Source organism: Sarcophilus harrisii, chromosome 2, assembly GCF_902635505.1.
Source record: "Sarcophilus harrisii chromosome 2, mSarHar1.11, whole genome shotgun sequence".
Classification (NCBI taxonomy): Eukaryota; Metazoa; Chordata; class Mammalia; order Dasyuromorphia; family Dasyuridae; genus Sarcophilus; species Sarcophilus harrisii.
Genome location: NC_045427.1, coordinates 597,543,155 through 597,566,011, shown reverse-complemented (window position 1 = coordinate 597,566,011; position 22,857 = coordinate 597,543,155). Strand labels below are relative to the sequence as shown.

General features: G+C 42.4%; 2 protein-coding genes and 1 long non-coding RNA gene across 10 annotated transcripts in view; 2 read left to right on the top strand and 1 right to left on the bottom strand.

Annotated features, from left to right (window-relative positions):
* Positions 1-7,369, top strand: part of CPEB1 (cytoplasmic polyadenylation element binding protein 1) — a 73,277-nt gene extending 65,908 nt beyond the window's left edge. For 5 of the 6 annotated variants that reach the window (XM_031956305.1, XM_031956304.1, XM_031956307.1 and 2 more), the window contains 4 exons: positions 2,041-2,239; positions 3,475-3,569; positions 4,279-4,359; positions 6,936-7,322. In XM_031956305.1, coding sequence (XP_031812165.1) covers positions 2,041-2,239; positions 3,475-3,569; positions 4,279-4,359; positions 6,936-7,046 — 486 coding nt within the window. In that variant the 3' untranslated portion in view covers positions 7,047-7,322. Of the gene's footprint in view, positions 1-2,040; positions 2,240-3,474; positions 3,570-4,278; positions 4,360-6,935 lie in introns of all 6 variants that reach the window. The other variant, XM_031956302.1, reaches the window with a different exon arrangement.
* Positions 1-14,793, bottom strand: part of LOC105749025 — a 45,966-nt gene extending 31,173 nt beyond the window's left edge. For all 3 annotated transcript variants that reach the window (XR_004232525.1, XR_004232526.1, XR_001120306.3), the window contains exons 1-2: positions 14,706-14,793; positions 1,210-1,354 (exon numbers count right to left, since the gene is read on the bottom strand). This is a non-coding gene — a long non-coding RNA (uncharacterized LOC105749025). The remainder of the gene's footprint in view (positions 1-1,209; positions 1,355-14,705) is intronic.
* Positions 14,794-14,926: 133 nt separating this feature from the next.
* On the top strand, positions 14,927-19,601 carry RPS17 (ribosomal protein S17). Its single transcript, XM_003755167.4, has 5 exons — positions 14,927-15,024; positions 15,314-15,465; positions 17,460-17,565; positions 18,998-19,063; positions 19,480-19,601. The coding sequence occupies exons 1-5, from the start codon at positions 15,022-15,024 to the stop codon at positions 19,558-19,560; spliced, it is 408 nt and encodes a 135-aa protein (XP_003755215.3). The 5' UTR covers positions 14,927-15,021; the 3' UTR covers positions 19,561-19,601.
* The last annotated feature ends 3,256 nt before the right edge of the window (positions 19,602-22,857 follow it).

Below are 22,857 nucleotides of genomic sequence, written 5' to 3'. Positions count from 1 at the left end.
AAATCACCATTTTGTGCTATTGGTCTCAAACTCACTTTGTACAAAATTATAAATTTATTCTTGTCTATTTACCTATACAATTCTACTTCTTCTCCTAACAGCCATAACTCACTTTTTCATACTTTGCTATTTCTGTCATTACCCTCTTCTAATGTCTTAGCCACTTTCAGCTCCTCTTTCACCCAATGGACTTGCTCACCAAAATCGTGATTCCTTCTTCCCAGTGTCTTGTATATGTTCCTTCCTCCCAATTTCTGACACCTTAACTTGATCTCATCTTAAATAAAGATGCCTTCCTTCTTGGCCTGTTTCCCAGCTATGGGTTTCTTCTCCCTAATTTTTCATCTTGCATGTAGTTATCAGACTATTCTTGGTTTCTTATTTCCAAGCATTCTCTCTTTCTATGTACCCTGTCCATCCCATTTATCTATATTTCTTACCAGTCCTCAGTATTAGATTTGGTGTGATTCCTAGTTCCACCTTTTGGAATTGTCAGTCTTTTAAGGCCTGATTTGACTATCATCTTGAAATTGTTGCTGATGACTCTTAAATTTTTTTTTTTTTACCTTTTCAAGATTTATATCAACCCACTGAGAAAAATGTTCTGCCTTCCCTCCAATTCACTATTTTATCTTGTCATCATATAATACTACCATTGCAACAAATACTGTTTATTCCTTGTCATACTAAATCTTGCTGGGGTTAGACTCATAACCTTTTATACCCAGTGCTAAATTTGTAGTAAGATGAAATTTACACTTCCTCTTAGTTGACTAGATGCTTTGTAAAGGGAGAAATGATCTTTTTCTTTAAATCCCTAGCATTTATTTACATGAGGCACTGTGACATAATCAATAGTGTTGGATTGAATCTCAGGTAACATTCATCTCTCACATCTGAGTGAGTGATTTAATTGCTGTGTGCCTCTGGAATATAAAACTTGGGTTTATAGAGATGTGTTGATGTTTGAATTAATGGAGGGAATCTTCTCCCTGGGAATTTCCTCACTGAAGAAATTACGGACCCTTCTTGGATTACCCTTTGAGTATTCATACATTCCAGCCCTGAATATGATGCTTGACATAGGTTTTAAATTCTAAAAAATAATTCTTCTTGTGTGCATGGGGCACATATTATCCTTCAAGCTTTAGACAGGCTAAAATAAAACTTCTACATAAATCTCAGTTCAACAAAGTTGAATTTACTCACATTCGGTTTTCCAGGATGATGGTGTGCCATGGTTTCTAAGCCACCCTCCCAGTGAGGTTTTGTGGGAAAAAATGTAAAGGGTGGAGGTACAGCAGGAGGTATCATCTGGCCATGTTCAGGTTGTGTATTGAAGGGTGATGATGATCTGGGAAACAAGAGAGAAAGTTGACAAAGACTGTTCCCTTTTTCCACAGTTGCCTATTGGCTTTAATTAACTGGAGCCTGGTTTAGTTCAGGAAATTTGTCAGCTTTAGTCATTGGGAAGTTATCTGAGAGACATTTGTGAGTCATGCTTGGAAGCCTTCTATGTGATCCTTATATTGCTCAAGTTTGTTTTGTGGCTCAATGTGAAAGATGCCTCAGATCTACTTATCTCTGTCACATCATGTGTCAGACATTTATCAAGTACCTGATGCTCACTATGTGCCTGGCACTATCAGTGCTGGAGATACAAAGAAAGGTAAGGTATTCTCTGAGTTTTAAGGAGTCCACAATGTAGTGAAGAAGACAACATGCAGACAGTTCTACAGACAAGCTACAAACAGGGCAGATTTGAAGTAATCAGTCTGTCTTTTGAGCATCATGTAGAAAGACCTCATGTTCATGGGAATACTGGTCTATATAATACTGCCACTACCTTTGATCAGGTGGTAAATGTTGTAAAGCAATCTGCTTTAAAAGTTTGTCATGTGAACATATTATATTGCTAGTTCTTGAAGAACCTTCTTTTTCCCCACCATGAATGATCTCTCTGTGACCCTTAGTCTTACTATGAATGATCTCTTTGTGACCCCTAGTTTTGCTCATGAGCCGATTTCTGTATGGTTTCAGGTGCAGGTTATCCCCTGGGTCTTGGCTGACAGCAACTTTGTCCGGAGCCCATCACAGAGACTGGATCCTAGCAGAACAGTCTTTGTTGGGGCACTGCATGGGATGCTCAACGCAGAGGCCCTGGCTGCAATTGTAAATGATCTGTTTGGAGGAGTAGTGTATGCTGGCATTGACACGGATAAGCACAAGTATCCTATCGGTGAGTGCCACCTTCTCAACAGGGATATGTGGTACATATAGAAATATATATGCATATAAATATAAATATTTGGGTATAGATATAAGTAAATGGGGTTATGTGGCAACCCTTAGATTTTCCTTAGGAATCCTTGGTTCCTAAGTAGGGGAAACCTTTTGCTCATCAGATTATGAACTATTTATGTGATTCTCCTAGTTAGGGTTGGGAGGGAATAATTTCTGACCTTTTCTAACAAGGAAGGTAAACAGCTTTTGTGTGTGTGTGTGCGCGCGTGCGCCACTTTGGTGGTGGTTCTTACAGAAATAATTTTGTTTCCTTCCTTTACTGGGTATGACCAGATGGTTGATTGACCAACTACTATGCCACAGATCTCTAGCCTAATATTCTTTACCTTCCTTGCCCCATCCCCTGATCATTTTGTGAATCTAGAGACACAACCATTGTGCACCATATTGCCAACTGTAGCCAATAACCAAGGAACAACTGGAGTTCAGTTAAATCAGAAGCAGGAAGATATAGGAGGGAGGATTTGAGAACCAGCTAAGAAGGCTATTAACTTTCTTTCTGTCCTTCGCAACCTACAGTTCTTAATAGAAGTTTGTTCCCTGTTTCTCCAGCAGTCTGGCTGAGCAGTAACTCTCCATTTGTGTTGATTGGTGTGCTGAGTAGAGAGGTGGAGAGGTTGGGTTGCTGCCCTTGGGATATGCCTCTTTTCCCTCAAATAATATGCATATTTTAATAGGTTAATTAGAACATGTATTTGTCTTCCTTTAATGTTCCTAAAAATATATTATGTTACCTGAATGAGGCTAAAAAAAAAAAAAAAAAAAAAAAAAGCAAGCACTGTGTGCTATATCTGATAATGCACTATGAATTCTGGCTCTGAGACTTCAGACATTTAAGTAGGAGGTAGAGCATTGTGGCCCTGTCTCATAGTGGAGCTCTCAGATTTTTTGCTTTGTCCTGTACTGATAAAGCAGTTCTGTTCACATCAATTGAAATCTTTCCCTTAGTTGTTGTTTTTCTTCTTTTTGTATAGGCAGTTCATGGCATCTAATTGGATTTAAAGAAATCTCTTCTCTTTCCCCAACCTAGCAAACTATCTTCCTTCTTATCCTGAGCTAACATTTGCATTGACATGGAGCATATTGATTTTGCTGTTTTTCTTTGAAGTCAGGCTGTAGAATTTTAGGGAGACTTGTTGGGACAATAAACCATATTCATGTGATTCTCAGGATCTGGCCGAGTGACTTTTAACAATCAACGCAGTTATCTGAAGGCAGTCAGCGCTGCTTTTGTGGAGATCAAAACTACTAAGTTTACTAAGAAGGTAAGTAGAATGGATGGTACTTTTTGTGTCATTGTCCCTCTTATAGCATCTTGGAAGATTCCTAGAGATGAGTTAGCCCATGGTAAAGCAGGTCCAGATAATTGATAAAAGGGCCTAAATTGGTCTGCCTCAGGGTTGTCATCGGGAGTTGGTGCCATGGGTGTGAGGTATCTCTGGGTTTGTGTCATTTAGGGTAGATAAACAAATTACAAAATTTCTGGAGTTTTGTGGCTTCTTTGGAATATAGACATTATGACTTGACTTGGAACCTAAAGAGGATTAACTTAAAATCTAACATGGTATAAAAGTAAGGAGAGTAGGCTTGATGATTTCAACATGACTTCCATATTCTGATCTCCTCTTTCTTCCTAGTTATTAAATAGAATTTATGAATTATGAATCTGGTCCAAAGCACTCAGCTGTTGCCATTTGGCAATATGTGAGAAGCTCTAACTTCATAGTGCCTACCTTGAGGGTTGTAAAGCTCTAATCACCTATTCCCTGAAGGTAATCCAAGTAGCTTTCTCTTGGGACTGAAGGAAGCTGTTCATTGTCTGATTATTCTCTTCATTCCTCAAAGAGCTCTCTCGGAACTCTTCCTGAAGGCAGTTGCCCTCTTCATCCTTCACTACAGAATAGTTTACCTTCCCTTTTATTCTTGATGATGAATGCTCAGCACATAGTTCATCTGTAAATTGCTTTCATATAGGTTCAGATTGACCCCTACCTAGAAGACTCTCTCTGTCATATCTGCAGCGCTCAGCCAGGTCCATTCTTCTGTCGAGATCAGGTAAGTCTTCTTGTTCCACTCAATTCTGATTTGGTGTAAAACCCTCAGAGCAGAGGTGTCAAAGCACTCAGATTGCTCCCAGGACTTCTAGTATGACAGAAACAGGTTAAAATAGAATTGGGAGGTAGTTAACAAGTTAAATTAACATACTGTATTGTGACTCCCTGCTTTCTTTATTCTAATGGAGATAATGTATAAATAACTAGCTTATACACAAGCTTACATATACAGTAGATGGAAGATAACTTTACGGGAAAGATTCACAGTTACTTTACGGGAAAGATTCACAGTTAGAGAGATTTGGGATGACCTGGTGACAATAAGCTTTTCAGAACAGATTAGCCACCGCAAAGCACAGAGATTGTAGAGAAGGATGTGTTATTGTGCCAGGAATGCAAGTAAGAAAGACTGAAAAATAGAAAGGAACCAGACTGAAGAGCTTTAAATGCCAAAAGGAGGCCTGTAATTGATCCTACAAGGTAATAGGGAACCTCTGGACTTGGAGCAGATATTAAGATGATTAAACTTAATACTTTTAGAAAATCACTTTGGCAGTTACAAGGACTGAAAAGAGACTGAAGGGAAGACAACCAGTGAGGAGGGAGAGAGGTTTGAACTGGGGTTTGATTGTGTGAGTATAGAAAAAGAAAACATATGCAAAAAAGGCTGGAAAAGTATAAAAGACAAGATTTGACTATTTGAACAGGTAAAGTAAGAGTGAGCCAAAGTCATGTTATTAAGGGTTGTGAATATGGATGATTAGAAAGTTTCTCAGCAGTAATAGGAAAGTTCAAAGGAAGGGAGTCATGGGGGGAAAAGACAGTGAGATTTTATTTTGGACGTATTCCATGTGAGATACTTAAAGTTCATTTTTGAAATGCCCAATTGGAAATTAATGACTTCAGGATTGGAGATCAGGAAAAGAGTTATAGAACTTGAGTATATAAACACCTAGAAATCACCAAAGAAAGAAAATTGTATCCTTTGGAAGCTGATAAGTTCACCAAGTGAAAAAGTAAAGAAAGAAGGCCCAGATAAGGGTCCTGGAAGGATGCCCACAGTAGTGGGTGTGTCTTGATTAAGGTCCAGCACAGGAAACTGTGAGACTTAGCTTTCATACATAAGTCATGTTCTGAAAACCCAAAAGTAGATCAGCGTCCAACAATGCAGAAATCGGGAAGGATGAGCACTGGGAACAGACCTTTAGATTTGATGTGATTGAAAAAGCATTAGTAACTTGGGAGAGAATTATTTTAAGTTAAAGTCCTGTTGCAGAGTGGAGAGGAGACTCAGACCCCAAGTGTAGTCAAGATTTTTCTGGGAGTTGGGAACAAAAGTTGAGATACAAAAGAAGTAGCATGAGAATAAAGAATAAGATTGAGAGAATTTCAGCATGGGGGTGCAGACCCAAGGGAAGAAGCCAGGAGTGTAGAGCAATGGGAGGGTACTTTCACTTTCACAGTAAAAGAAAAAATGTCAGATTCCCAAGTCTTTAGTCAGGTTGTAGTATTATTTTAAAATAAAGTGAGATTTGAGGCAAATGGTTACTAGGAAGAGAAAAGACTTGAGACTTTAATACTTATAAAGGAAATTCTTCCTGCTTCTGTTTCTCCTTTTTCTTGTTTGTTGTTTTTAATGTGGGTCCTATAGTCTTTGACAGGAAGGAAGAGCCAGACAAGTCCTGTCTTAGACCCTTTAGTTCTTTTCCAAGCTCTAGTGTCCCTAAATAAAATGGCTACTAATTGACAGACTGAAGAAAGATATTCCTGTTTTTAGACCTGAATGCTTAAAATGTATTAAAAGTACATTAATTAAGAAAGCTGAAGCAGCCCTGCTATTAGGCATTAAGACAAATTATCTCATGACAATGCAGGTGTCATGGCTGTCGAGTTGTTGTGCCAGAAGGATCTTACCAGCTAGAAAGCCTCTATTACTTCTCTTGATTGTCGATGCCTGGCTTTTACAGTGGACTCAAGTTCATAAATCTTAGCCCTAGGGAATTGTAACATCTTCCATTGACGTATAGGACATTATTTTTTTGAGAGCTATGAGGAGACGAAGAAGAGATCCTGATCCAAGGGATTGCCTTGGTTTCTGTTGTCAGATGGGCCAATTGGCATCAAGGATTCAGGGGTGGGAGGTCTTTGTAAAAGGACTAGATGCACTTGTGTGTGTCTGTTTCACACACATGTTTGAATAGGAATTATTGAAAATGCTTTAAACAAACAAACAAAAAACCAAATGCACACCAAAAAACTTCTGTAATACCAGGCCATAAAGATGCCTTAGACAAAGTGTTTGGAAAGGTTTTGTTTTTTTTTTTGTACAGAGCACATGAATCCCCAGAGATCTTGTGGGACAAGATTTTGGCTGTAATGCTTAGGCCATTGCTACAGTTGACCCATAAGGTCATAGCTTATGTCCATGACTTATTTCTACTATTTTCTTCCCCTTTCCTACTTAGAATTGTTTATCAGTTTAACTGATTTTTATTTCAGAGTTGGTTGCTTCTGCTTGATAATAGATCATGCTAGAATTGATATTCACTTTCTTATTTTCATAACTTCGCTTCATAGGTCTGCTTCAAGTACTTTTGCCGAAGCTGTTGGCACTGGCGACACAGTACTGAGGGCCTTCGTCACCATCGCCCACTAATGCGTAATCAGAAGAGTCGAGAATCTAGCTAGAGGGTTGGTGGGTGTCCATCTGCCCCTGGTGAAGCTGGTTCAACCTGAGTGGTGAGAGCCGGAGTGTCGCTACCAGCCTCAGGCCCAAGCTGGGAAGCACACTTCCAAAGGACACGGGGAAAATCTTACATTCACCTTTGCACTTGCTGATCTGTCTTTGTTTCTGCACTAATGCACAGTGAGTTTTGTCGGGTTTTGTTTTCAGGGGGTGTTATAAGGGGAAGGGCCCCCCAGTCACCTCCCAAGTGAATCTGCAGTTTTCCCAGACTTTAGTTCCTCAGTTTGCTGATGACAAACAAAAAAAAAAAAAAAAAAAAAAAAAAGGACCATGTGTTAAGAAGGTATTTATGCAGATGCCTTCGTCTAGGTTTTTTATTTATTAAAAGCGCTTTTTTACATTCCTCGCAATACTGATGGTAATGACGCAGGTCTCAGTGGCTCCATGTTTGCAGTTGCCATACAGTGCCTTTCCATTTATTTAACCCCCACCTGAACGGCATAAACTGAGTGTTCAGCTGGTGTTTTTTACTGTAACAACAAGGAGACTTTGCTCTTCATTTAAACCAAAATCATATTTCATATTTTACGCTCGAGGGTTTTTACCGGTTCCTTTTTACACTCCTTAAAACAGTTTTTAAGTAGTTTGAAACGAGATTTTTTTCTTTCCTGGCAGCTTTTAACATTAATGCAAATTTGTGTCTGGGGACTGCGGCTTAGGATTTCTCACAGTTGTGGAGAGAGGCGTTTGCAACCAGGAAAAAGACAAGATTTTCAAATTTAAAACTGGACCGGATAAATGATGGTGGAGCTGCTGTACATAGTTTTAAACCGTTTCTTGCACTTTCTTAAGTTGCACTTAAGTGGGGGGTTGATAGAGGTTTTTAATCACAAAGTCACAGGACTTAATTTTTTTTTTTTTTTTTTTTTTTTGTAACTGAGCTAAAAGGGCTGCTTTATGGCGGGGGCAGATGAAGGTTCACAGGAGCCCTTTCACTTAGAGGGGACAAGTACCTTTCCCTTTTTTTTTTTTTTTTTCCTCGTTTAAAAAAAATGTATGAAGCAACAGGGCAGTTGGCTGCTGCTGGGATTTGAAAACTTGACTTTTTTTTTTTTTTTTTTAAAGAAGAAAATAGAACTTGCCCCTCTACGGGAAGCTGTGTGCCAAAGAACCAGTGTCATAACCCTCCCTCACCCTCTTTCCCCTCCCGCTGAGCCGATGTTGCATTGTTGCGTATCCCAGCTGCTCTGTGTGGGTTTTTTGTGAATCTGTGTGTGAAGTCCCTACCTCATTGTAGTATATGCAGGCAAGACTGCACTCTCCTGCAGATGTGTGGAGTAAGCTGTGGTGTAGTTTTTTTGGCACATAATAAACACGTTGCAGCAGTGTTGGCCTTGTGTCTGTCATTAATATTGGTAATAGTGGGTGGGAGCATCTTGGTGGATTGGTCCCTAGATGATACGGAAAGTCAAGTTGGGATTTCCAGTCATTAGACCCTGGCACTTTGGTCTAAGGCTTAGCCCCACAAGGTAGATTAACATGCATACACCTCAACCCATGCAACTCTGGAGATTTTGGGCCCTAGCTTTGAACTTTTGTAGGCTTTGAAAATTGAACTTTTTGGAGCTTTTTGGACTCCATTTAGCTGAAGGATGGTTTCCTTTTCATTAGGAATGTGAAAACTCTCGGGAATAGGACTGGCTTTCCTTTGGTGTGACACCAACAAGAACTCTAATCCACTTAGATGCAGATAAACTTTCTGGTTGCTAGCTATATAAGTAGTCTTTTCCTTTTACTTACAGATTTTTTATTCCTTTTCTACTTGCCCATTTCACACACACCCCTTTTTCTTCATTGCAGAACCCAAAACCTGCCATTACATGTTTAGAGGTATCTGGGAAGCCCAAGTTTCCTTGACTTACCCTAAAGAAAAACATTTAAAGGTATAGGCTTTTTATTCCTACAAGTCACACTTAAATTTTTCCAGCTAGGATAACCCCATATAGTTACTATCTGAACATCCTTCCTTTAAAGCCTGTAGAGAAATGGGGGAGGGGGAAATGTGCTGGAATCAGGTCATTGAATTTGGATGTACTAAAGAAAGTCTAAAGTTATAAGAAGTAGGTCTGGGGGCAGCTAAGTGGTGCAGTGAATACAGTACCAGCCCTAAAGTCAGGAGAACCCGAGTTCAAATCTGACCTCAGACACTTAACACTTCTTAGCTGTGTGACCCTGGGCAAGTCACTTAACCCCAATCGTCTCAGTCAAAAAAAAGTAGGTCTGATGAAAGCGATGTAAATTTGACTACACTTCAGCAATCTCTCCAGTATTTTAATTGATATTTTAGATTTGTATCCAGGTATTTCAGTTAAATTAACAGATCATGTTTAGGGATGTCAAAATTGCCTTACTAGCTGTGTGACCCTGGGTAAATCACTTAACCCTGTGTATCTCAGTTTCCTCATCTGTCATGAGCTGGAGAAGGAAATGACAATGTCTTTGCCAAGAAAACCCCCAATATGGTCATGAAGAGTTAGGCACAACACATAAATGTTCACATTCTAATTCCAATCTAACTGGCCACTTGCATTACACATACTCCATTTCTCTCTTGCAAAGCTTTTAATAGCTCACTTCTTTCTCTTGGAACCTTTGAATCTATCCAAGTCTTAGCTCAACTGCCACATAATACTTTTTTAGAGTTCTTTATTTGTTAACTTCCCTCCATGGAAATGCCTTTGTTTATATTTTGAGAAAAACTCATTTGCTAAATAAATTGACGTGCAAACAGCATGGATTAATTGTTCCAAACATTCAGGCTTAGGCTTTTAAACAACTAACTGTTCGGACTGAGGCCTGTTTGAGGACAAAATAATTCTGAGACCCTCCAATGCTACTACTAAACTCTGGCAGGGGCAGAAGGCAGACCAGAGTGGAACTGTCTCTCCCAAAATGGGATTGGACATACAATCATGCCTGCTCATCTAGGGAATTGGATTCTGGCACTGGAGCAGGCTAAGATTCACTAGATTGGTTGGATGGTCTAAGTCCCTTGAGATCCTAAGTCAGGTTTTTTCATCCCCTGTGTTGTAGAAGGAGCTAGGTTAGCCCCTATCACCCAACAGCAAAAGGAGAGGAGAGGTCACAGTCCTTCATGGGAAGGCCTCTTCCTCCCAAGGGAAGGGAGCCCATTTTAAGGGACAGTTTTACAGTATTCCAGTTCTTTAACAAAATTTGGAATAATGAGAAATTAGCTGACAAGCATTTTCTGAGGGCCTGAAAAATAATACTTGTATTTCCCTGTGTCTCCTCGCCATGGCTATCTGTACCCCACTGGAAACTTGAACTCAGTCTGCTGGATCCTCTGGTTAAACTTTTGACTTGTCTCATCTCCTCTTGCAGTTTTTGTTATCTTTCCCCATTAAAATAAGCTTCTTTAGGAAAGGAACTCTCTCTTGTTTTCTTATATTTGTATCTCCAGTGTTAACAATAAGTTCTTAGATGCTCTACCTATCTATTCTGTGTACTTAATATTAGCTTCAAATAAAAACTTTGACTTTTTTTCCTTTATTAAAGTTTTTTATTTTTCAAAACATATGAGTATAGATAATTCTTCAACATTAGCCCTTGCAAAACCTTGGATTCAAATCCCTTGTCCAATGCCCTCCCCTAGATGGCAAGTGGCCCAACGTATGTAAAATGTGTTAGAGATGTGTTAAATCCAATATATGCATACATATTTATACAATTAATATGCCACACAAGAAAAATAAAATCAAACCAGAAAAAGGAAAAAAAAAGACCAGCAAAATAAAATGCAAGCAAACAACAAAAACAGTGAAAATGCTATGTTGTGAAAGACACTCAGTTCCCACAGTCCTCTCTCTGGGTGTAGATGGCTGTCTTCAATCACTAAACAATTGAAACTGGTTTGAATCATCTCGTTCAGTTTCTTACCGCTACAAAAAGGACTGCCACAAACATTTTTGCACATGTGGGTCCCTTTCCTTCCTTTAAGATCTCTTTGGGATATAAGCTCAGTAAAAAAAACCCTACTGGATCAAAGGGTATACACAGTTTCATAATTTTTTGAGCATAGTTCCAAATCGTTCTCCAGAATGGCTGGATCCGATCACAGTTCTACCAACAATGTATCAGTGTCCCAGTTTTCCTACATCCCCTCCAACATTCTACATTATCTTTTCCTGTCAGCTTAACCAGTCTGACAGGTGTGTAGTGGTACCTCAGTTGTCTTAATTTGCATTTCTGATCAATAGTGATTTAGAGCATCTTTTCATATGACTAGAAATAGTTTCAATTTCTTCATTTGAAAATTGTTCATATTCTTTGACAATTTATCAATTTGAGGAGTGGCTTGAATTCTTATAAATTTGAGTGACTTCTCTATATTTTAGAAATGAGGCCTTTATCAAAACCTTTGCATGTAAAACTGTTTCCCAGTTGATTAATCCTTCTAATCTTGTCTCCGTCACTTTTGCTTGTACAAAAACTTAATTTAATATAATCAAAATTATCTATTTTGTGATCAACAATGATCTTCTTTGGTCACAAATTCTTTCTTCCTCCACAGATCAGAGAGGTAAACTATCCTATGTTCTTCTAACTTGATAATAACATCATAATTTATGTCTAGATCTTGAAACCCATTTTGACCTTGGTATACGATGTTAGGTGTGGGTATGCCTAGTTTCTGTCATACTAGTTTCCAATTTTCCCAGTTTTTGTCAAACAGTGAATTCTTATCCCAAAAGCTGGGGTCTCTGGATTTGTAAACACTAGATTTCTGTAGTCATTGTTTTATCCTGTGAACTTAACATATTCTACTGAGCAACTAGTTTCTTTCTTAGCCAGTACCAAATGGTTTTGATGACCACTGCTTTATGATATAGTTTTAGATCTGGTATAGCAAGGCCACCTTCAGTTGCATTTTTAAAAAAATTAGTTCTTTTGAAATTCTTGACCTTTTATTCTTCCAGGTAAGTTTTGTTATTTTTTTGTAGGTCAGTAAAACAGTTTCTTAGGAGTTTGATTGGTATAGCACTAAATAAATAGATTAGTTTGGGAAGTATTGTCATCTTTATTATATTCACTTGACCTATCCAAGAGCACTTGATATTTTCCCATTTGTTTAGATCTGACTTTGTGTGAAAAGTATTTTGAGTTTTGCTCATATAGTTCCTGACTTTCCCTTGGTGGATATATTTCCAAATATTTTATATTATTCATAGTTGTTTTAAATGAAATTTCTCTTTGTATCTATTGCTATTGGATTTCATTAGGGATGTATAAAAATGCTAATGATTTATGTGGATTTATTTTGTGGATTGCTAAAGTTTGCTAAAGTTGTGGATTTTTTCTAGTTATTTTTAAGTTGATTCTCTAGGGAAAACTTTGACTTTCAAAAAAAATAGATCTGATGGAAAGTCAAAAGATTTTAATGAAATTTCTAAGCCTGTCAGCTGCCATTCCTTAATCACCTTGGTCTGTAAGTGATAATTTTGAAATACAGTTACTATATGGGAATCTAATTACGAGTTTAGCCCTAGTGGAATTAGGGAGGGTACTACTAAAGGACTAGAGGATAACCATATAAACAAGTTTAGGTATCATGATTGTTTTACCTTTTCCCACCAGAGTCATGGTGGGGGGAAGAGATTAGGTCAGAGATATAGAAAATGGGAAGAAAACTTTAATAACGAAATAGGTAAACTGGAGTGGTCCTTGACCGAATTCCAAATCTCTAGGTTCCTTTGGCATTCTTGCCTGACCCTGGAGAGGGAATGGTTTGGGCACCTTTTAATCCCCAATTTTCCCAAACTCCTGCCATCCATCTCTTTAACCCTGTTCTTACCATTATAAGTCTTTATTTCTTCCTGGCATCCATCTCTTCTACTATGCTCCTTTTACCATGGATGGGGAAATACATGTAGAACCTTGAATAGTTTGATATAGGGAAGGCCTATTCAGTGCCAGCTGGCCTATGGAGGATAATTTTATCCTTTTTTTTTTAAACACCAATCTTATGCTTAGCCCACATCATTATTCTTTGTTGTAAAGATGACTTAAAAAAATTATTTTAAGTAAACTTGTATTGGCAAAAGAAACAACCCTAGTATCCTTGCTTATTGCTGTCACCCTCCTTTTGCTAAAGGTAACTTCTAGCTCATTCCAGGACTCTTGAAGTGTTTCCTTGAAAGATGCAGGGAGCCTGCCCTTTCCACCTCGGGTTGTAAGGGAAGAAATAGAGATGCTTTTCTTAGGATAGAGAAAGTAGCTGTAATTCCTGCGCTTCTCAAACATTTGTAGGCTGCTTTGTCTAAATGTATATAAGAAACCCTGTAGCCCAGATAGTTTTGTTCTTAACCACTCTGTTGAGCGTGTTTTTTTAGTCTGGGGGCTGAAGGAAAAATGAGTGTGGGAAACACCTCAGGGAAAGCCTTGGCACGAGCTATCTTTCCTAGGACCAACACTATCTGACCAGCTCTAGTCTGACAGAGATACTCTCTATCCTTGACAGTTTTTCCAGCAGAGTGCTCCTAGAAAAAGCTGCTTTTCAAACAGGACCAGAACTTCGTTTCCCCACTCCATTTCGGGTCCTCTTGCATTCTGGCCTAATATCCCAGCCGGCTTCCTAAATTCACCAGGGATCTCTGTGGATGGCCTTGTGCCCTAGCCCTTTTGGAGCACAGCCTGGGCTCTGGGGCTGTTGGCTTACCTGGCCTGTAGAAGGCCAGATCTATAGGACAAAGAGAAGGGATGGGGGGAGGAGCAGCAGGGTCAGGCACTTGCCTTTTGGCATCCTTAACACATAATCTTGCCTCGGGTCAGAGAGCCCTAGCCCTCCTCTCCCCCATTTCCTCAGGGTGCTGTCACAGGGAATTGTGGCCTGGGCCTGGCCTCCCAGCTGAGTCCTAGGAGCAAGTCCTAGGGGGCATGCCGGCTCTGGTGCCGCTCCCCCCGAGGCCGCCCGTTCCCTGGCTTCTCCCTCATTCCCATGGCCCTCCTTCGCTGCCGTCCCGTCAATTCTAGGGAGGGATGATAAAGAATTTCAGGTGTGGCTCCTCTCTGGCAGCGGCGAAAGGAGGGGACGCTACCTGGGGATGGAAGAATCGGCCCGAGATCGGGACGCGCTTAGCGCCCAGCACAACTCCCAGCAGAGGACTAGGCTGCCACCTCGCCCTGGCTGCTGAGACGCTGCCCCTTGGGCACCTAGCTGAGGGGGGTGAGGGGTCGGGATCCCAGTTTTCGCCGGCCTGCAAGAATGCCGCGGGTCCGGCGCCGAGGAGAGGCGGGGCCCGGGTGCCGCCAGAAGGGCTCTAGGACTGGAACCACCTGCTTCCCTTCCTAGACCCTGGGATGGAGATGAGGATCACGGGGAGAGCGCGGGGGGGCGGGGGGGGGGTAGTAACCGCAGTCCCCGGTCAGGCGTCCGCGCCGGCCCCTATCCCCTGGTGACGGAGGATTAGGGGACAGGGCCTCCCCAACCCCCGGGGTTAAGAAGGCTTCATTTAGCGCCCGTTATCTGCCAGGCACGGTGCCCAGGGAGAGATTTCAAAGCCCCTCTGCTTCCCGAGGCCCCCAAGACGGCGGGCGCACCTGGACGCAATTTGCGTCCGCGGACATGCACTTGAGGGACTTACTTGCTTACGGCCTCTTCCTCCCGTAATCCTCGGGCTCTCCAGTTGCCTTGCTTTCCCCGCCCCACCCCCAGTCCTAACTCCACTATCTCCAATCTCCGCCCCTGGGCTGGGGGATGGGGATGATTCCTGGGACTCGGTGCCCGGAAACTCAAACCCGGACTGCAGCGCGCTGCTCTCGCCCTCCTGCCCGCCAGAGGCCGCTGTGGCACCCAGACCCTTGCCTGGCGCCTCTCCGTCAAGCGGAAGTAACGCGACCGCCGTCTCTTTATAGGCCTTTTCCCGTCAGCCTCTGCTCCCTTCACCCCCTGCAGCCAACATGGTAGGTGCTGCTACGCTCCAGATCTGCCCCGGGATCCGTCGCCATCTGCGGCTCCCCCGGCCCCCGCGCTGCCGATTCCAAGCCCGGCAGCTGCCACTCCTTTAGGCCTATGTGTCTGGGAGGGTCCTGGTCGCGGGGCTTGCCGCTGGGGCTCGAGGGGGCCCGAGGATGCGGCCACGGTGGCTCGAACCGTCCCGGGGCCTGGCGGGCGGGGGCGGGGGCCGGGGCCGGGGAAGGGGGGGGGCGCGGCGGGGCCCCGAGCCAGCCTCTCATTCTCATCCGCCCGTAGGGTCGCGTTCGGACCAAGACCGTGAAGAAGGCGGCGCGAGTTATCATCGAAAAGTACTACACCCGCCTGGGCAACGACTTCCACACCAACAAGCGCGTGTGCGAGGAGATCGCCATCATCCCAAGCAAGAAACTCCGCAATAAGATCGCGGGGTGAGCGGGGCGTCGGGCAGGGGGGCGGCCAGGAAGAGGCGGGTGTGGGGCCGCCGCGGGACTCCCGGACCCCGTGGGAGGCTCCCCTCGCTGTCCTGGAGCCCAGCAGTCCTTCCCGGCCTTTGTGAGTCGGGGCACCCCCTTTGCTCCCAGCTGTGCCTCTGTCTCCCGGAGACCGAGAGCGCCTTTTCGTTCCCAACGTGGAGGATTCCGTAGGCTTGTGCGAACGGGTGGAATCTGGCCCATCCTGCGTGGTTTTCCCATGCTTGCTGAGCTCTGAGACGGGGACTTGTGAGGAAGGACCCTGTGATTTAGGGAGGTGGCTCAGGGAGTCGCATAAAGGCCGCTCTCGTGGTATAAAATTGCTTGGAGAGAGTTTGACCCAGCCTTCTGTTGCTTGTAGGAAGTATAAATTTCTCCGCGGTCGAGGAAAGGACTTTTTATAGAAGCGTTTGAAGCTTATAGGTTTCTACGGCATTTTTCCTGAAAGAGCCTTAGAGAACCCATGTAGTAGCACTATGAACCGGAAGTACAAAGAAAGTTGGAAAACTGAGCTCCGGGGGAGAAAACGTGCAAATGATGCATAAAGAAGCTATAAACGGGATAGATTGGGGGTGGTCTCAGAGGAGAAGCAAGGACTAGGAGGGGCTTCTGGCAGAAAGTTTGCTGGAACACGGAGGTGAGAAGAAGGAAGAGAGGCCTGAGGGATAGCTGAGAGTGGGGGCGGTTTCCTGGTTGAAGAGCCACAAGGAGATCTCATGGGGAGCTAGGGAAAGAATTGGCAGCAATGGAACGGAAGGTTCCTGGAAAGGTATCATGTAGGATTTTATGTTTGATTTGTAGTTAATGAAGGAACCACAATGGTCAGATCTTTGGGGAAAGAAGTTTGGGGAAAACTCCAGTTTAGTGGCTGGAAAAGGAGCATGGGGATAAGAGAGACTTGAGAGAGGGAGACCAACAGAAGGAAGGAGGGGGACATGAGAGTGGAGAGGTTGGGAGACAAATGTGCAGAGAACATTGATGCACATTGTATCTAAAAGTAAGTACTTGTAGGAAGGTGCCAGGTTTCAAAGGACTTTTAAAGCCACCAAAAGGTTTTGGTAGTTGATTCTGGAGATAGTAGGAAGCCATTGGAATTTGGTCATATATTAAGTGGTGATGTGTTTAGTCCAGTATTTTAAGAGCTGCTTGATTTAGCAAGGAAGTTCCAGTGAGTCTTTGAATAGTCCAGGTAAAGCGATCAGTGTTTGCACTAGGCTGTTGAGAGCCTTGAAAGAGAAAAGGGGAGGACATTGTGTGTAAAGGACTTGTGTAGTATGTGGTATTTTATAGGCAGTTGGAGAGGTTAGGAAAGTGTCATAGAAACAGAGGTTGATTTGCAGAGTAAGTTAAGAGAATTAAAATTAAATTCATTGCCAGATGAAAAGTTGAGTTAAGCCATTGTGATGTCTGAAATACCACCCCACCCTAGTTTCAAAGGTGAAAGATTGAAACAAGACATTTCAAGAGTAATTTGTGCCAGCACAAAGTGAAAGTTGTACTTGTTTTGAGGAACTTGGGAAGAAGGGCTTTGAACAGAGCAGTATTCGCTTCTGTCCTCTTCTAGAGTTTGCCTACAGTGGAATCCCTATTAAGCTAGTGCTTAATGGACCCTCAGGACTGGCAGCAGAACTGTTGGTGACATTTGTTTCAGTGATTGGGATCAGCTGTGGGCCTTCCTGGAACTGTTTGTTCTGCCTTAGCTGGTGCCTGAAACTAATTCACACATAACTAGTTAAATGCTAATAACTCAGGTAAAGTAGAACAAAGTTTTTAAGCTGTTAGGTATTCACCATTTTAAATTCCCCCCCCCCCTTGTATTAATATGTGTTAATAAATTCCCTTGTCCAGCTTTGTTCATCTTTGTTCACATCCACCACATTTGATAACGAGTGGTGTTAAAAATTGGGTTTATGAGTTATTTTCTTATGTACTTTGGTGCTGGTGGCTTATAGATATGTTACTCATCTGATGAAGCGGATCCAGAGAGGGCCCGTGAGAGGTATCTCCATCAAATTGCAGGAAGAAGAAAGAGAGAGGAGAGATAACTATGTTCCTGAGGTAAGCTCTGTGGTCATCCCTCAATCTGATTCTTTTCTTCCTGTGTGTTCTAGAGCATTGAGAAAAAGCCTTTTTAAATAGGTTCTGAAATTAAATGGCCAGAAGCTCATTCTGTGGCTTTCTAAAGAGATTTTTCTCTGACATTTTCTGACCCTGTTTCTGCTTATAAGCATTAAGCATGCTTGGCTCTTTGTTGTCATTGCTGGGTACTTGTCTGGGTTTTCTTTCATAGTTTTTCCTACTGCAAATCTGAGGAAATTCTTTGACCTATTTTAAGTCACTATTAAGGGTTAGGACCTGAACACTCACTGACTTTTCAACTAGTCAAGGAATTGTTTTCAGCAACAAATGCTTAGTTAGCCTGTGCTTGGGCCCTCATGACACTTAGCTTTTGAATGCAATGGTATGGGAGACTCCATGCCAAGAGGTTCAAAGGTGAAAAGTGGCTCTGAAATGTTTGGATTTTTAGTGACCAGATTTACTTATAGTCTTAGAGATCACCTCCATTAACAACCCCTGAGAACTGAACAGCTCTTATTTTGAAATAGTTCCTTTTATTGTTCAGTACTTTTGTAAGAATAAGTTTTCTGCCTGCTGCTCACCTGTCTGAACACAGGCTGTTCCCCTTTTTCTTGACTCTTGTTCTTTGGACTGTCTTTTTTTCCTTTCACTCCCTCTTGGATTCCTCTTGACTGGATGGTAAGGGAGAAATACCAGGGCATTTTTTGGGGCTGCTTCATGGGCCATGTTGTGAGGAGAGCATTCAGTAAGCTGTGGGGTGCCTGCTTGTTGTAATCCTGGGCCAGTAAGGGTAGGCAAAGAGGATTTCACTTTACAGAACAGGTTACGTGACTTGTTAATTGTCACACAGTTAACAAAGGGCTAGATAAGAGTTAAAACTGGGTTTCTTGGTTCCACTGTTCCGTGATGTGATCAGTCACAGGTGAGCTCCTGGATGGATAGAGGGGAGTCCCTTTTGGGAATGTTGCTCTGGAGATACCTTTTGGGAGACCTCATCTTTTTGAAATTTTGAGAATTGGGGAAAACTTGACTTGGCATAGGCAGAATTTCATACCTGGCCATACCATAGCAGAGGAATATGTCACATTCTGGCAGAAACGTCTCCCCAGTGCAGATAAGTGGCCATCTGCAATAGTTATCATTTGAGCATCCAGGGCCCAAGTGCTCAGTGATTTGCAAGTCTACACATATGTGGAAGAAGCTGGAATGGAATCCAGGGCTTGCTTAACTCTTGAGGCTCCCTTTCTCTCACTGTTCCATGGGTGACTGAGCATGATATGGCTGGTGGGAGTATTTACTCGATGGGTGAATTGAAGAGACATTTTTATGTGAACAAGGTGGAGAGGCGAAATGTGTGGGAAGTGTGTTGGAACATCTCATTGTTAGTGACTTCATTCCTCTTTTCTCCTAGGTCTCTGCTTTGGATCAGGAGATCATTGAAGTGGACCCTGATACCAAAGAAATGTTGAAACTCCTGGTGAGTGTAACTTTTTTGGTCTGGTGGTACCAGAGATTAGGGAACAATAACTGTAGAGGTTCAGATTTGAAGCTTTTAGGGGATTTCTGCAGAGGCCATTGGGGCAAACCAATCTTTTTGGGACTTGACTTGTTCATGGGTCATTGAGTCCTTAGATTGTTAATTCCTGGTAAGGGGTGAGAAAAAATTGAGCGAACACCCTGTCAGAATTCCACCCATATTAACGCCAGTTGCCTCGGGGTCCCACTTAGCTCAATTTGCTTTCTCTGCATATTACAGACATGGAGAGGGGGAAATGTGGCAATATGGACTAAGAATGGAGGTCACTTATTGGTCCTGAGCCTCCTGAGATTTCTCTGGGTATTTCTTAAGGAATCAAGAATGCATCTCATTTAGAAATCTTTTTTTTGTTCCAGGACTTTGGCAGTTTGTCCAACCTGCAAGTTACCCAGCCCACGGTTGGGATGAATTTCAAAACACCAAGAGGAGCCGTTTAATATTTACTTTTCTCTTCTTTCCAATAAACTTGGGAAACTCACTCCCCAGAGTGTTGTCTTGTTTTAAAATGCTAGATCATGCACTAGCAAGCCTACCTGTGGAGAAAATTTGGGTTCTGCAGGCGGGTTTCAGTATGCAGTTTAGGGCCACTGAATTAGTGTTCCAAGCTCTGTACAATTATTATCTTGCTTAGAACTCTTCCTGAAATGTAACTCCAGGCTTGTGCATATAGAAGGTAAGGTCTGTGCTAGACCAGTGGAGTCAGGCTCCAAGTAGAAATGGATCCCATTGGCCGCATGGTGTTTTAGTAAATATTTCCCATGTGTATTTTAATCTAGTTTTCTCCTGGGCATACTGAGGTAGAGATAAGTTATTTGGCAGTTACTTTAATCTTGGCTTGCTTTTTTACTTATTTGTATATATATTGTAATTAGCAAGATGGTAGATAGAAATTCTTCCTTAGACATTCACCAGTGATGGGACCTGGGATAAGCCATTTGTGCTCATTTGCCGGTTTCTTCACCTGTGTGCTTGGCTCATAGAGGTTGATAGACATATTTATTCTCTTCCTTCCTGTTAGGATGTTACCTTTTTTTGAATAAGATACACATACTTCCTGTTTCTTATTGCCATCTAGTGGCCTCCATTCACTTTTCAGCTCCAGCTGTTTGAAAACTGCCAGGAATCGGAGCTCTTTCCTCCAGCCCTCCTTCCCTTTCTGAAGTCTTCAGTTTGTGTGTGCGTTTGGGGAGTCTCACTGGGTTTTGTTCTGACCTTGTAGCTGGGCTGTGACCCTCTGCCTTGGATGTTTCAAGCACCCCTTTAGTCCATCCTAGGTGGTTTGGTGCCTTTTAGCTGTGACTTCAGGACTGGGTACTAAGGGAATAAATTAAAAGGAATGAACACATGTATAGCACCCACTGTGTGATGGGCATAAAATGAACAGATGGCAAGTAACTGCATCTTCATGACAGCCCTTTGTGGTCAGTTTTACAGATGGGGAAACAGCAAGACCTGCTCAGAATCATGCAGCTGGAAAGTGACTGAGGCAGGAAGTGGGCTTTCTACCTGGATGCTCAGCACCTTCCCAAAGCAGGGCTCTCTACTTGAATAGTTCTGATGCGAGGACCACCCACACCTTCTGAGCCTAATGATCTGTCCTGACTCCTCAGAGTTGGGAATGTTAGATCATCGTCCAGCCTTGTTTCCTCTAGTTTTGAACTAAACGGGCTGAGGCCCATTCCTGCTCCAGATATCCTGTTAACTCATGCCCTGACTGGAACACGTCACAAAATGGGGGGGAGTTGGAAGGGACCTCAGCACTCATCTAACCTAACACATAATTAGATTTAGGATTGGGTGGTTGTACTTAAAATGATGTTTGCTAATATATGTCTATTTACCTAAAGATACTCAAGGGATATCATGAGTTCTTTGCCCTGGCCTAATTGGCATTTTTATCCTTAACATAAAAGATAATGAAGGCATTCTTTGACCAATGTATTACCACAAAAATCTTGACAGTTGATAGATTGGTTGAATGAAAAAGCATTTTTTTAGCCCTTAAATGTGTAAAGCTTTGTACTAAGTGTTGAAAATACATCAAAAAGCCAGATAGTCTTTCCTCTAAAGCAGCTTACACATTGTAAAAGGGAAAATCCGATGTAGGAAGTTTTAGTTGCAAATCAGGGAAGGGTCCCTTCATCCTTCACTTGGGACAAAGCTGATAAATTCATTTGCTTTCATATTGCTGCTACTGCTGAGAGCATTACCCATTTGTAATGTTGAACCATTTGACTGGACCTTGGTGACCAAACCTCTTCCTACTCCTACCTGGAGTTGATGAGTGAGGGGCTGCAGAATCCAGAGGCTACCAGAAAGGCTTGGCTTGGCTACTGAGGTGTCCTGCAAGCTTAATACAAATCAGCAGCGTGCTGTGGTTAAAACGGGTTGTGTCATTGCGCTGTCTAAACCGAATTAGTGGAACAACAGGAATTTTACACTGGGGACTGGTTAGATTGCAGATACAATGTGTCCTGGCCTAGGCAACACATTTTAAGAGAGCCATGGACAAATTTGAATAGGATGAGGACAGTGAAGTGTCATAAAACATGAGGAATAGCAATGAAATACTGATGTGGAAGCCCTCTACAACCTCAGCTTGACAATTCCATCCAGCAGATGGTCTTAGAGATTTGCAGGCACACTAGCAGTCAGAGATAAAAGGACCCCAGACCTATTAACTCTAGGTGAGCCTTTACTCAGCTGCTTTTCATAATATAGCACCAGTCTTCAATTATTTGAAGGGCTCTTTTATTAAGTTTAGACTTATTCTTGGTAGCTCTGAGAGTAGCATTAGAAGCAACCCCTTTGGGCTCTAAGAATTTTTTAGGAAGCTAAGCTGCCCAATATTTTTTGTTCACTCGTTTTTAAGTCATGCCTGATACTTTGTGACCCCTTTGAAGGTTTTCTTAGCAAAGACATTGGAGTGGTTTGCCATTTCCTTTTCTAGCTCATTTTATAGATAAGGAAACAAGCAGTTAAGTGATTTGCCCAGTGTCACATTAGTAAGTGTCTGAGACCAGATATGAATTAGGGAAATGAATCTTCCTGATGAGGTCAGGGAACCAAATAATGAGGTGTGAGAATTTGGGGTGGGAGAGCCCCTCTCATCAGAACCACAGGTCCTATGGGAAGGAATTCACAAACTGGAAATCTGTGCCGCAAAAGGGGATTTATTGGCACTGAGAAGGCAGATTGCTAGGAAGATAGACTTCTTAGTGGGCAGAGTCCTGGCAGGACAGCTTCCTTAGCAAGCAAATCCTGGTTAGGACTTCTGACAATTTAACCAACCCTTGATTCTGGGAGCAGTTTGGGCTACCCAAGAGGACTGTCTGGTGAGATCTCCAACTGAATAAAATCACTTGACGGAGAGTTTGAGCTACTGTGAATGGTTCTGGACCAATCTTCAATTCAACAAGTGCGACCCCAGGCCCTGGCTACCATCTCCACTGAGGGAGACCACCCAACTGGGCTTCCTGAGGGTGGGCATCTTTCAGAGGAGAATGTGAGACTCAGGAACTTCCCTTGAGAAGGGGGACAGTCTCAGGGTTCACCCCAAAGGTTAAGGGGATGTAATTCACATCATTTCCCCCAAAAGATCTGTTTACATCATTCCTGACTATGTCTGGTTCCCCATACGTTATTGATGAGATCTATGGTGTGGGGTTTGTCACCAAATAATGGCAGGCACCAAAAGTTGGGTCAGTCATGTGATGAGTTCACAGAGGCCATTC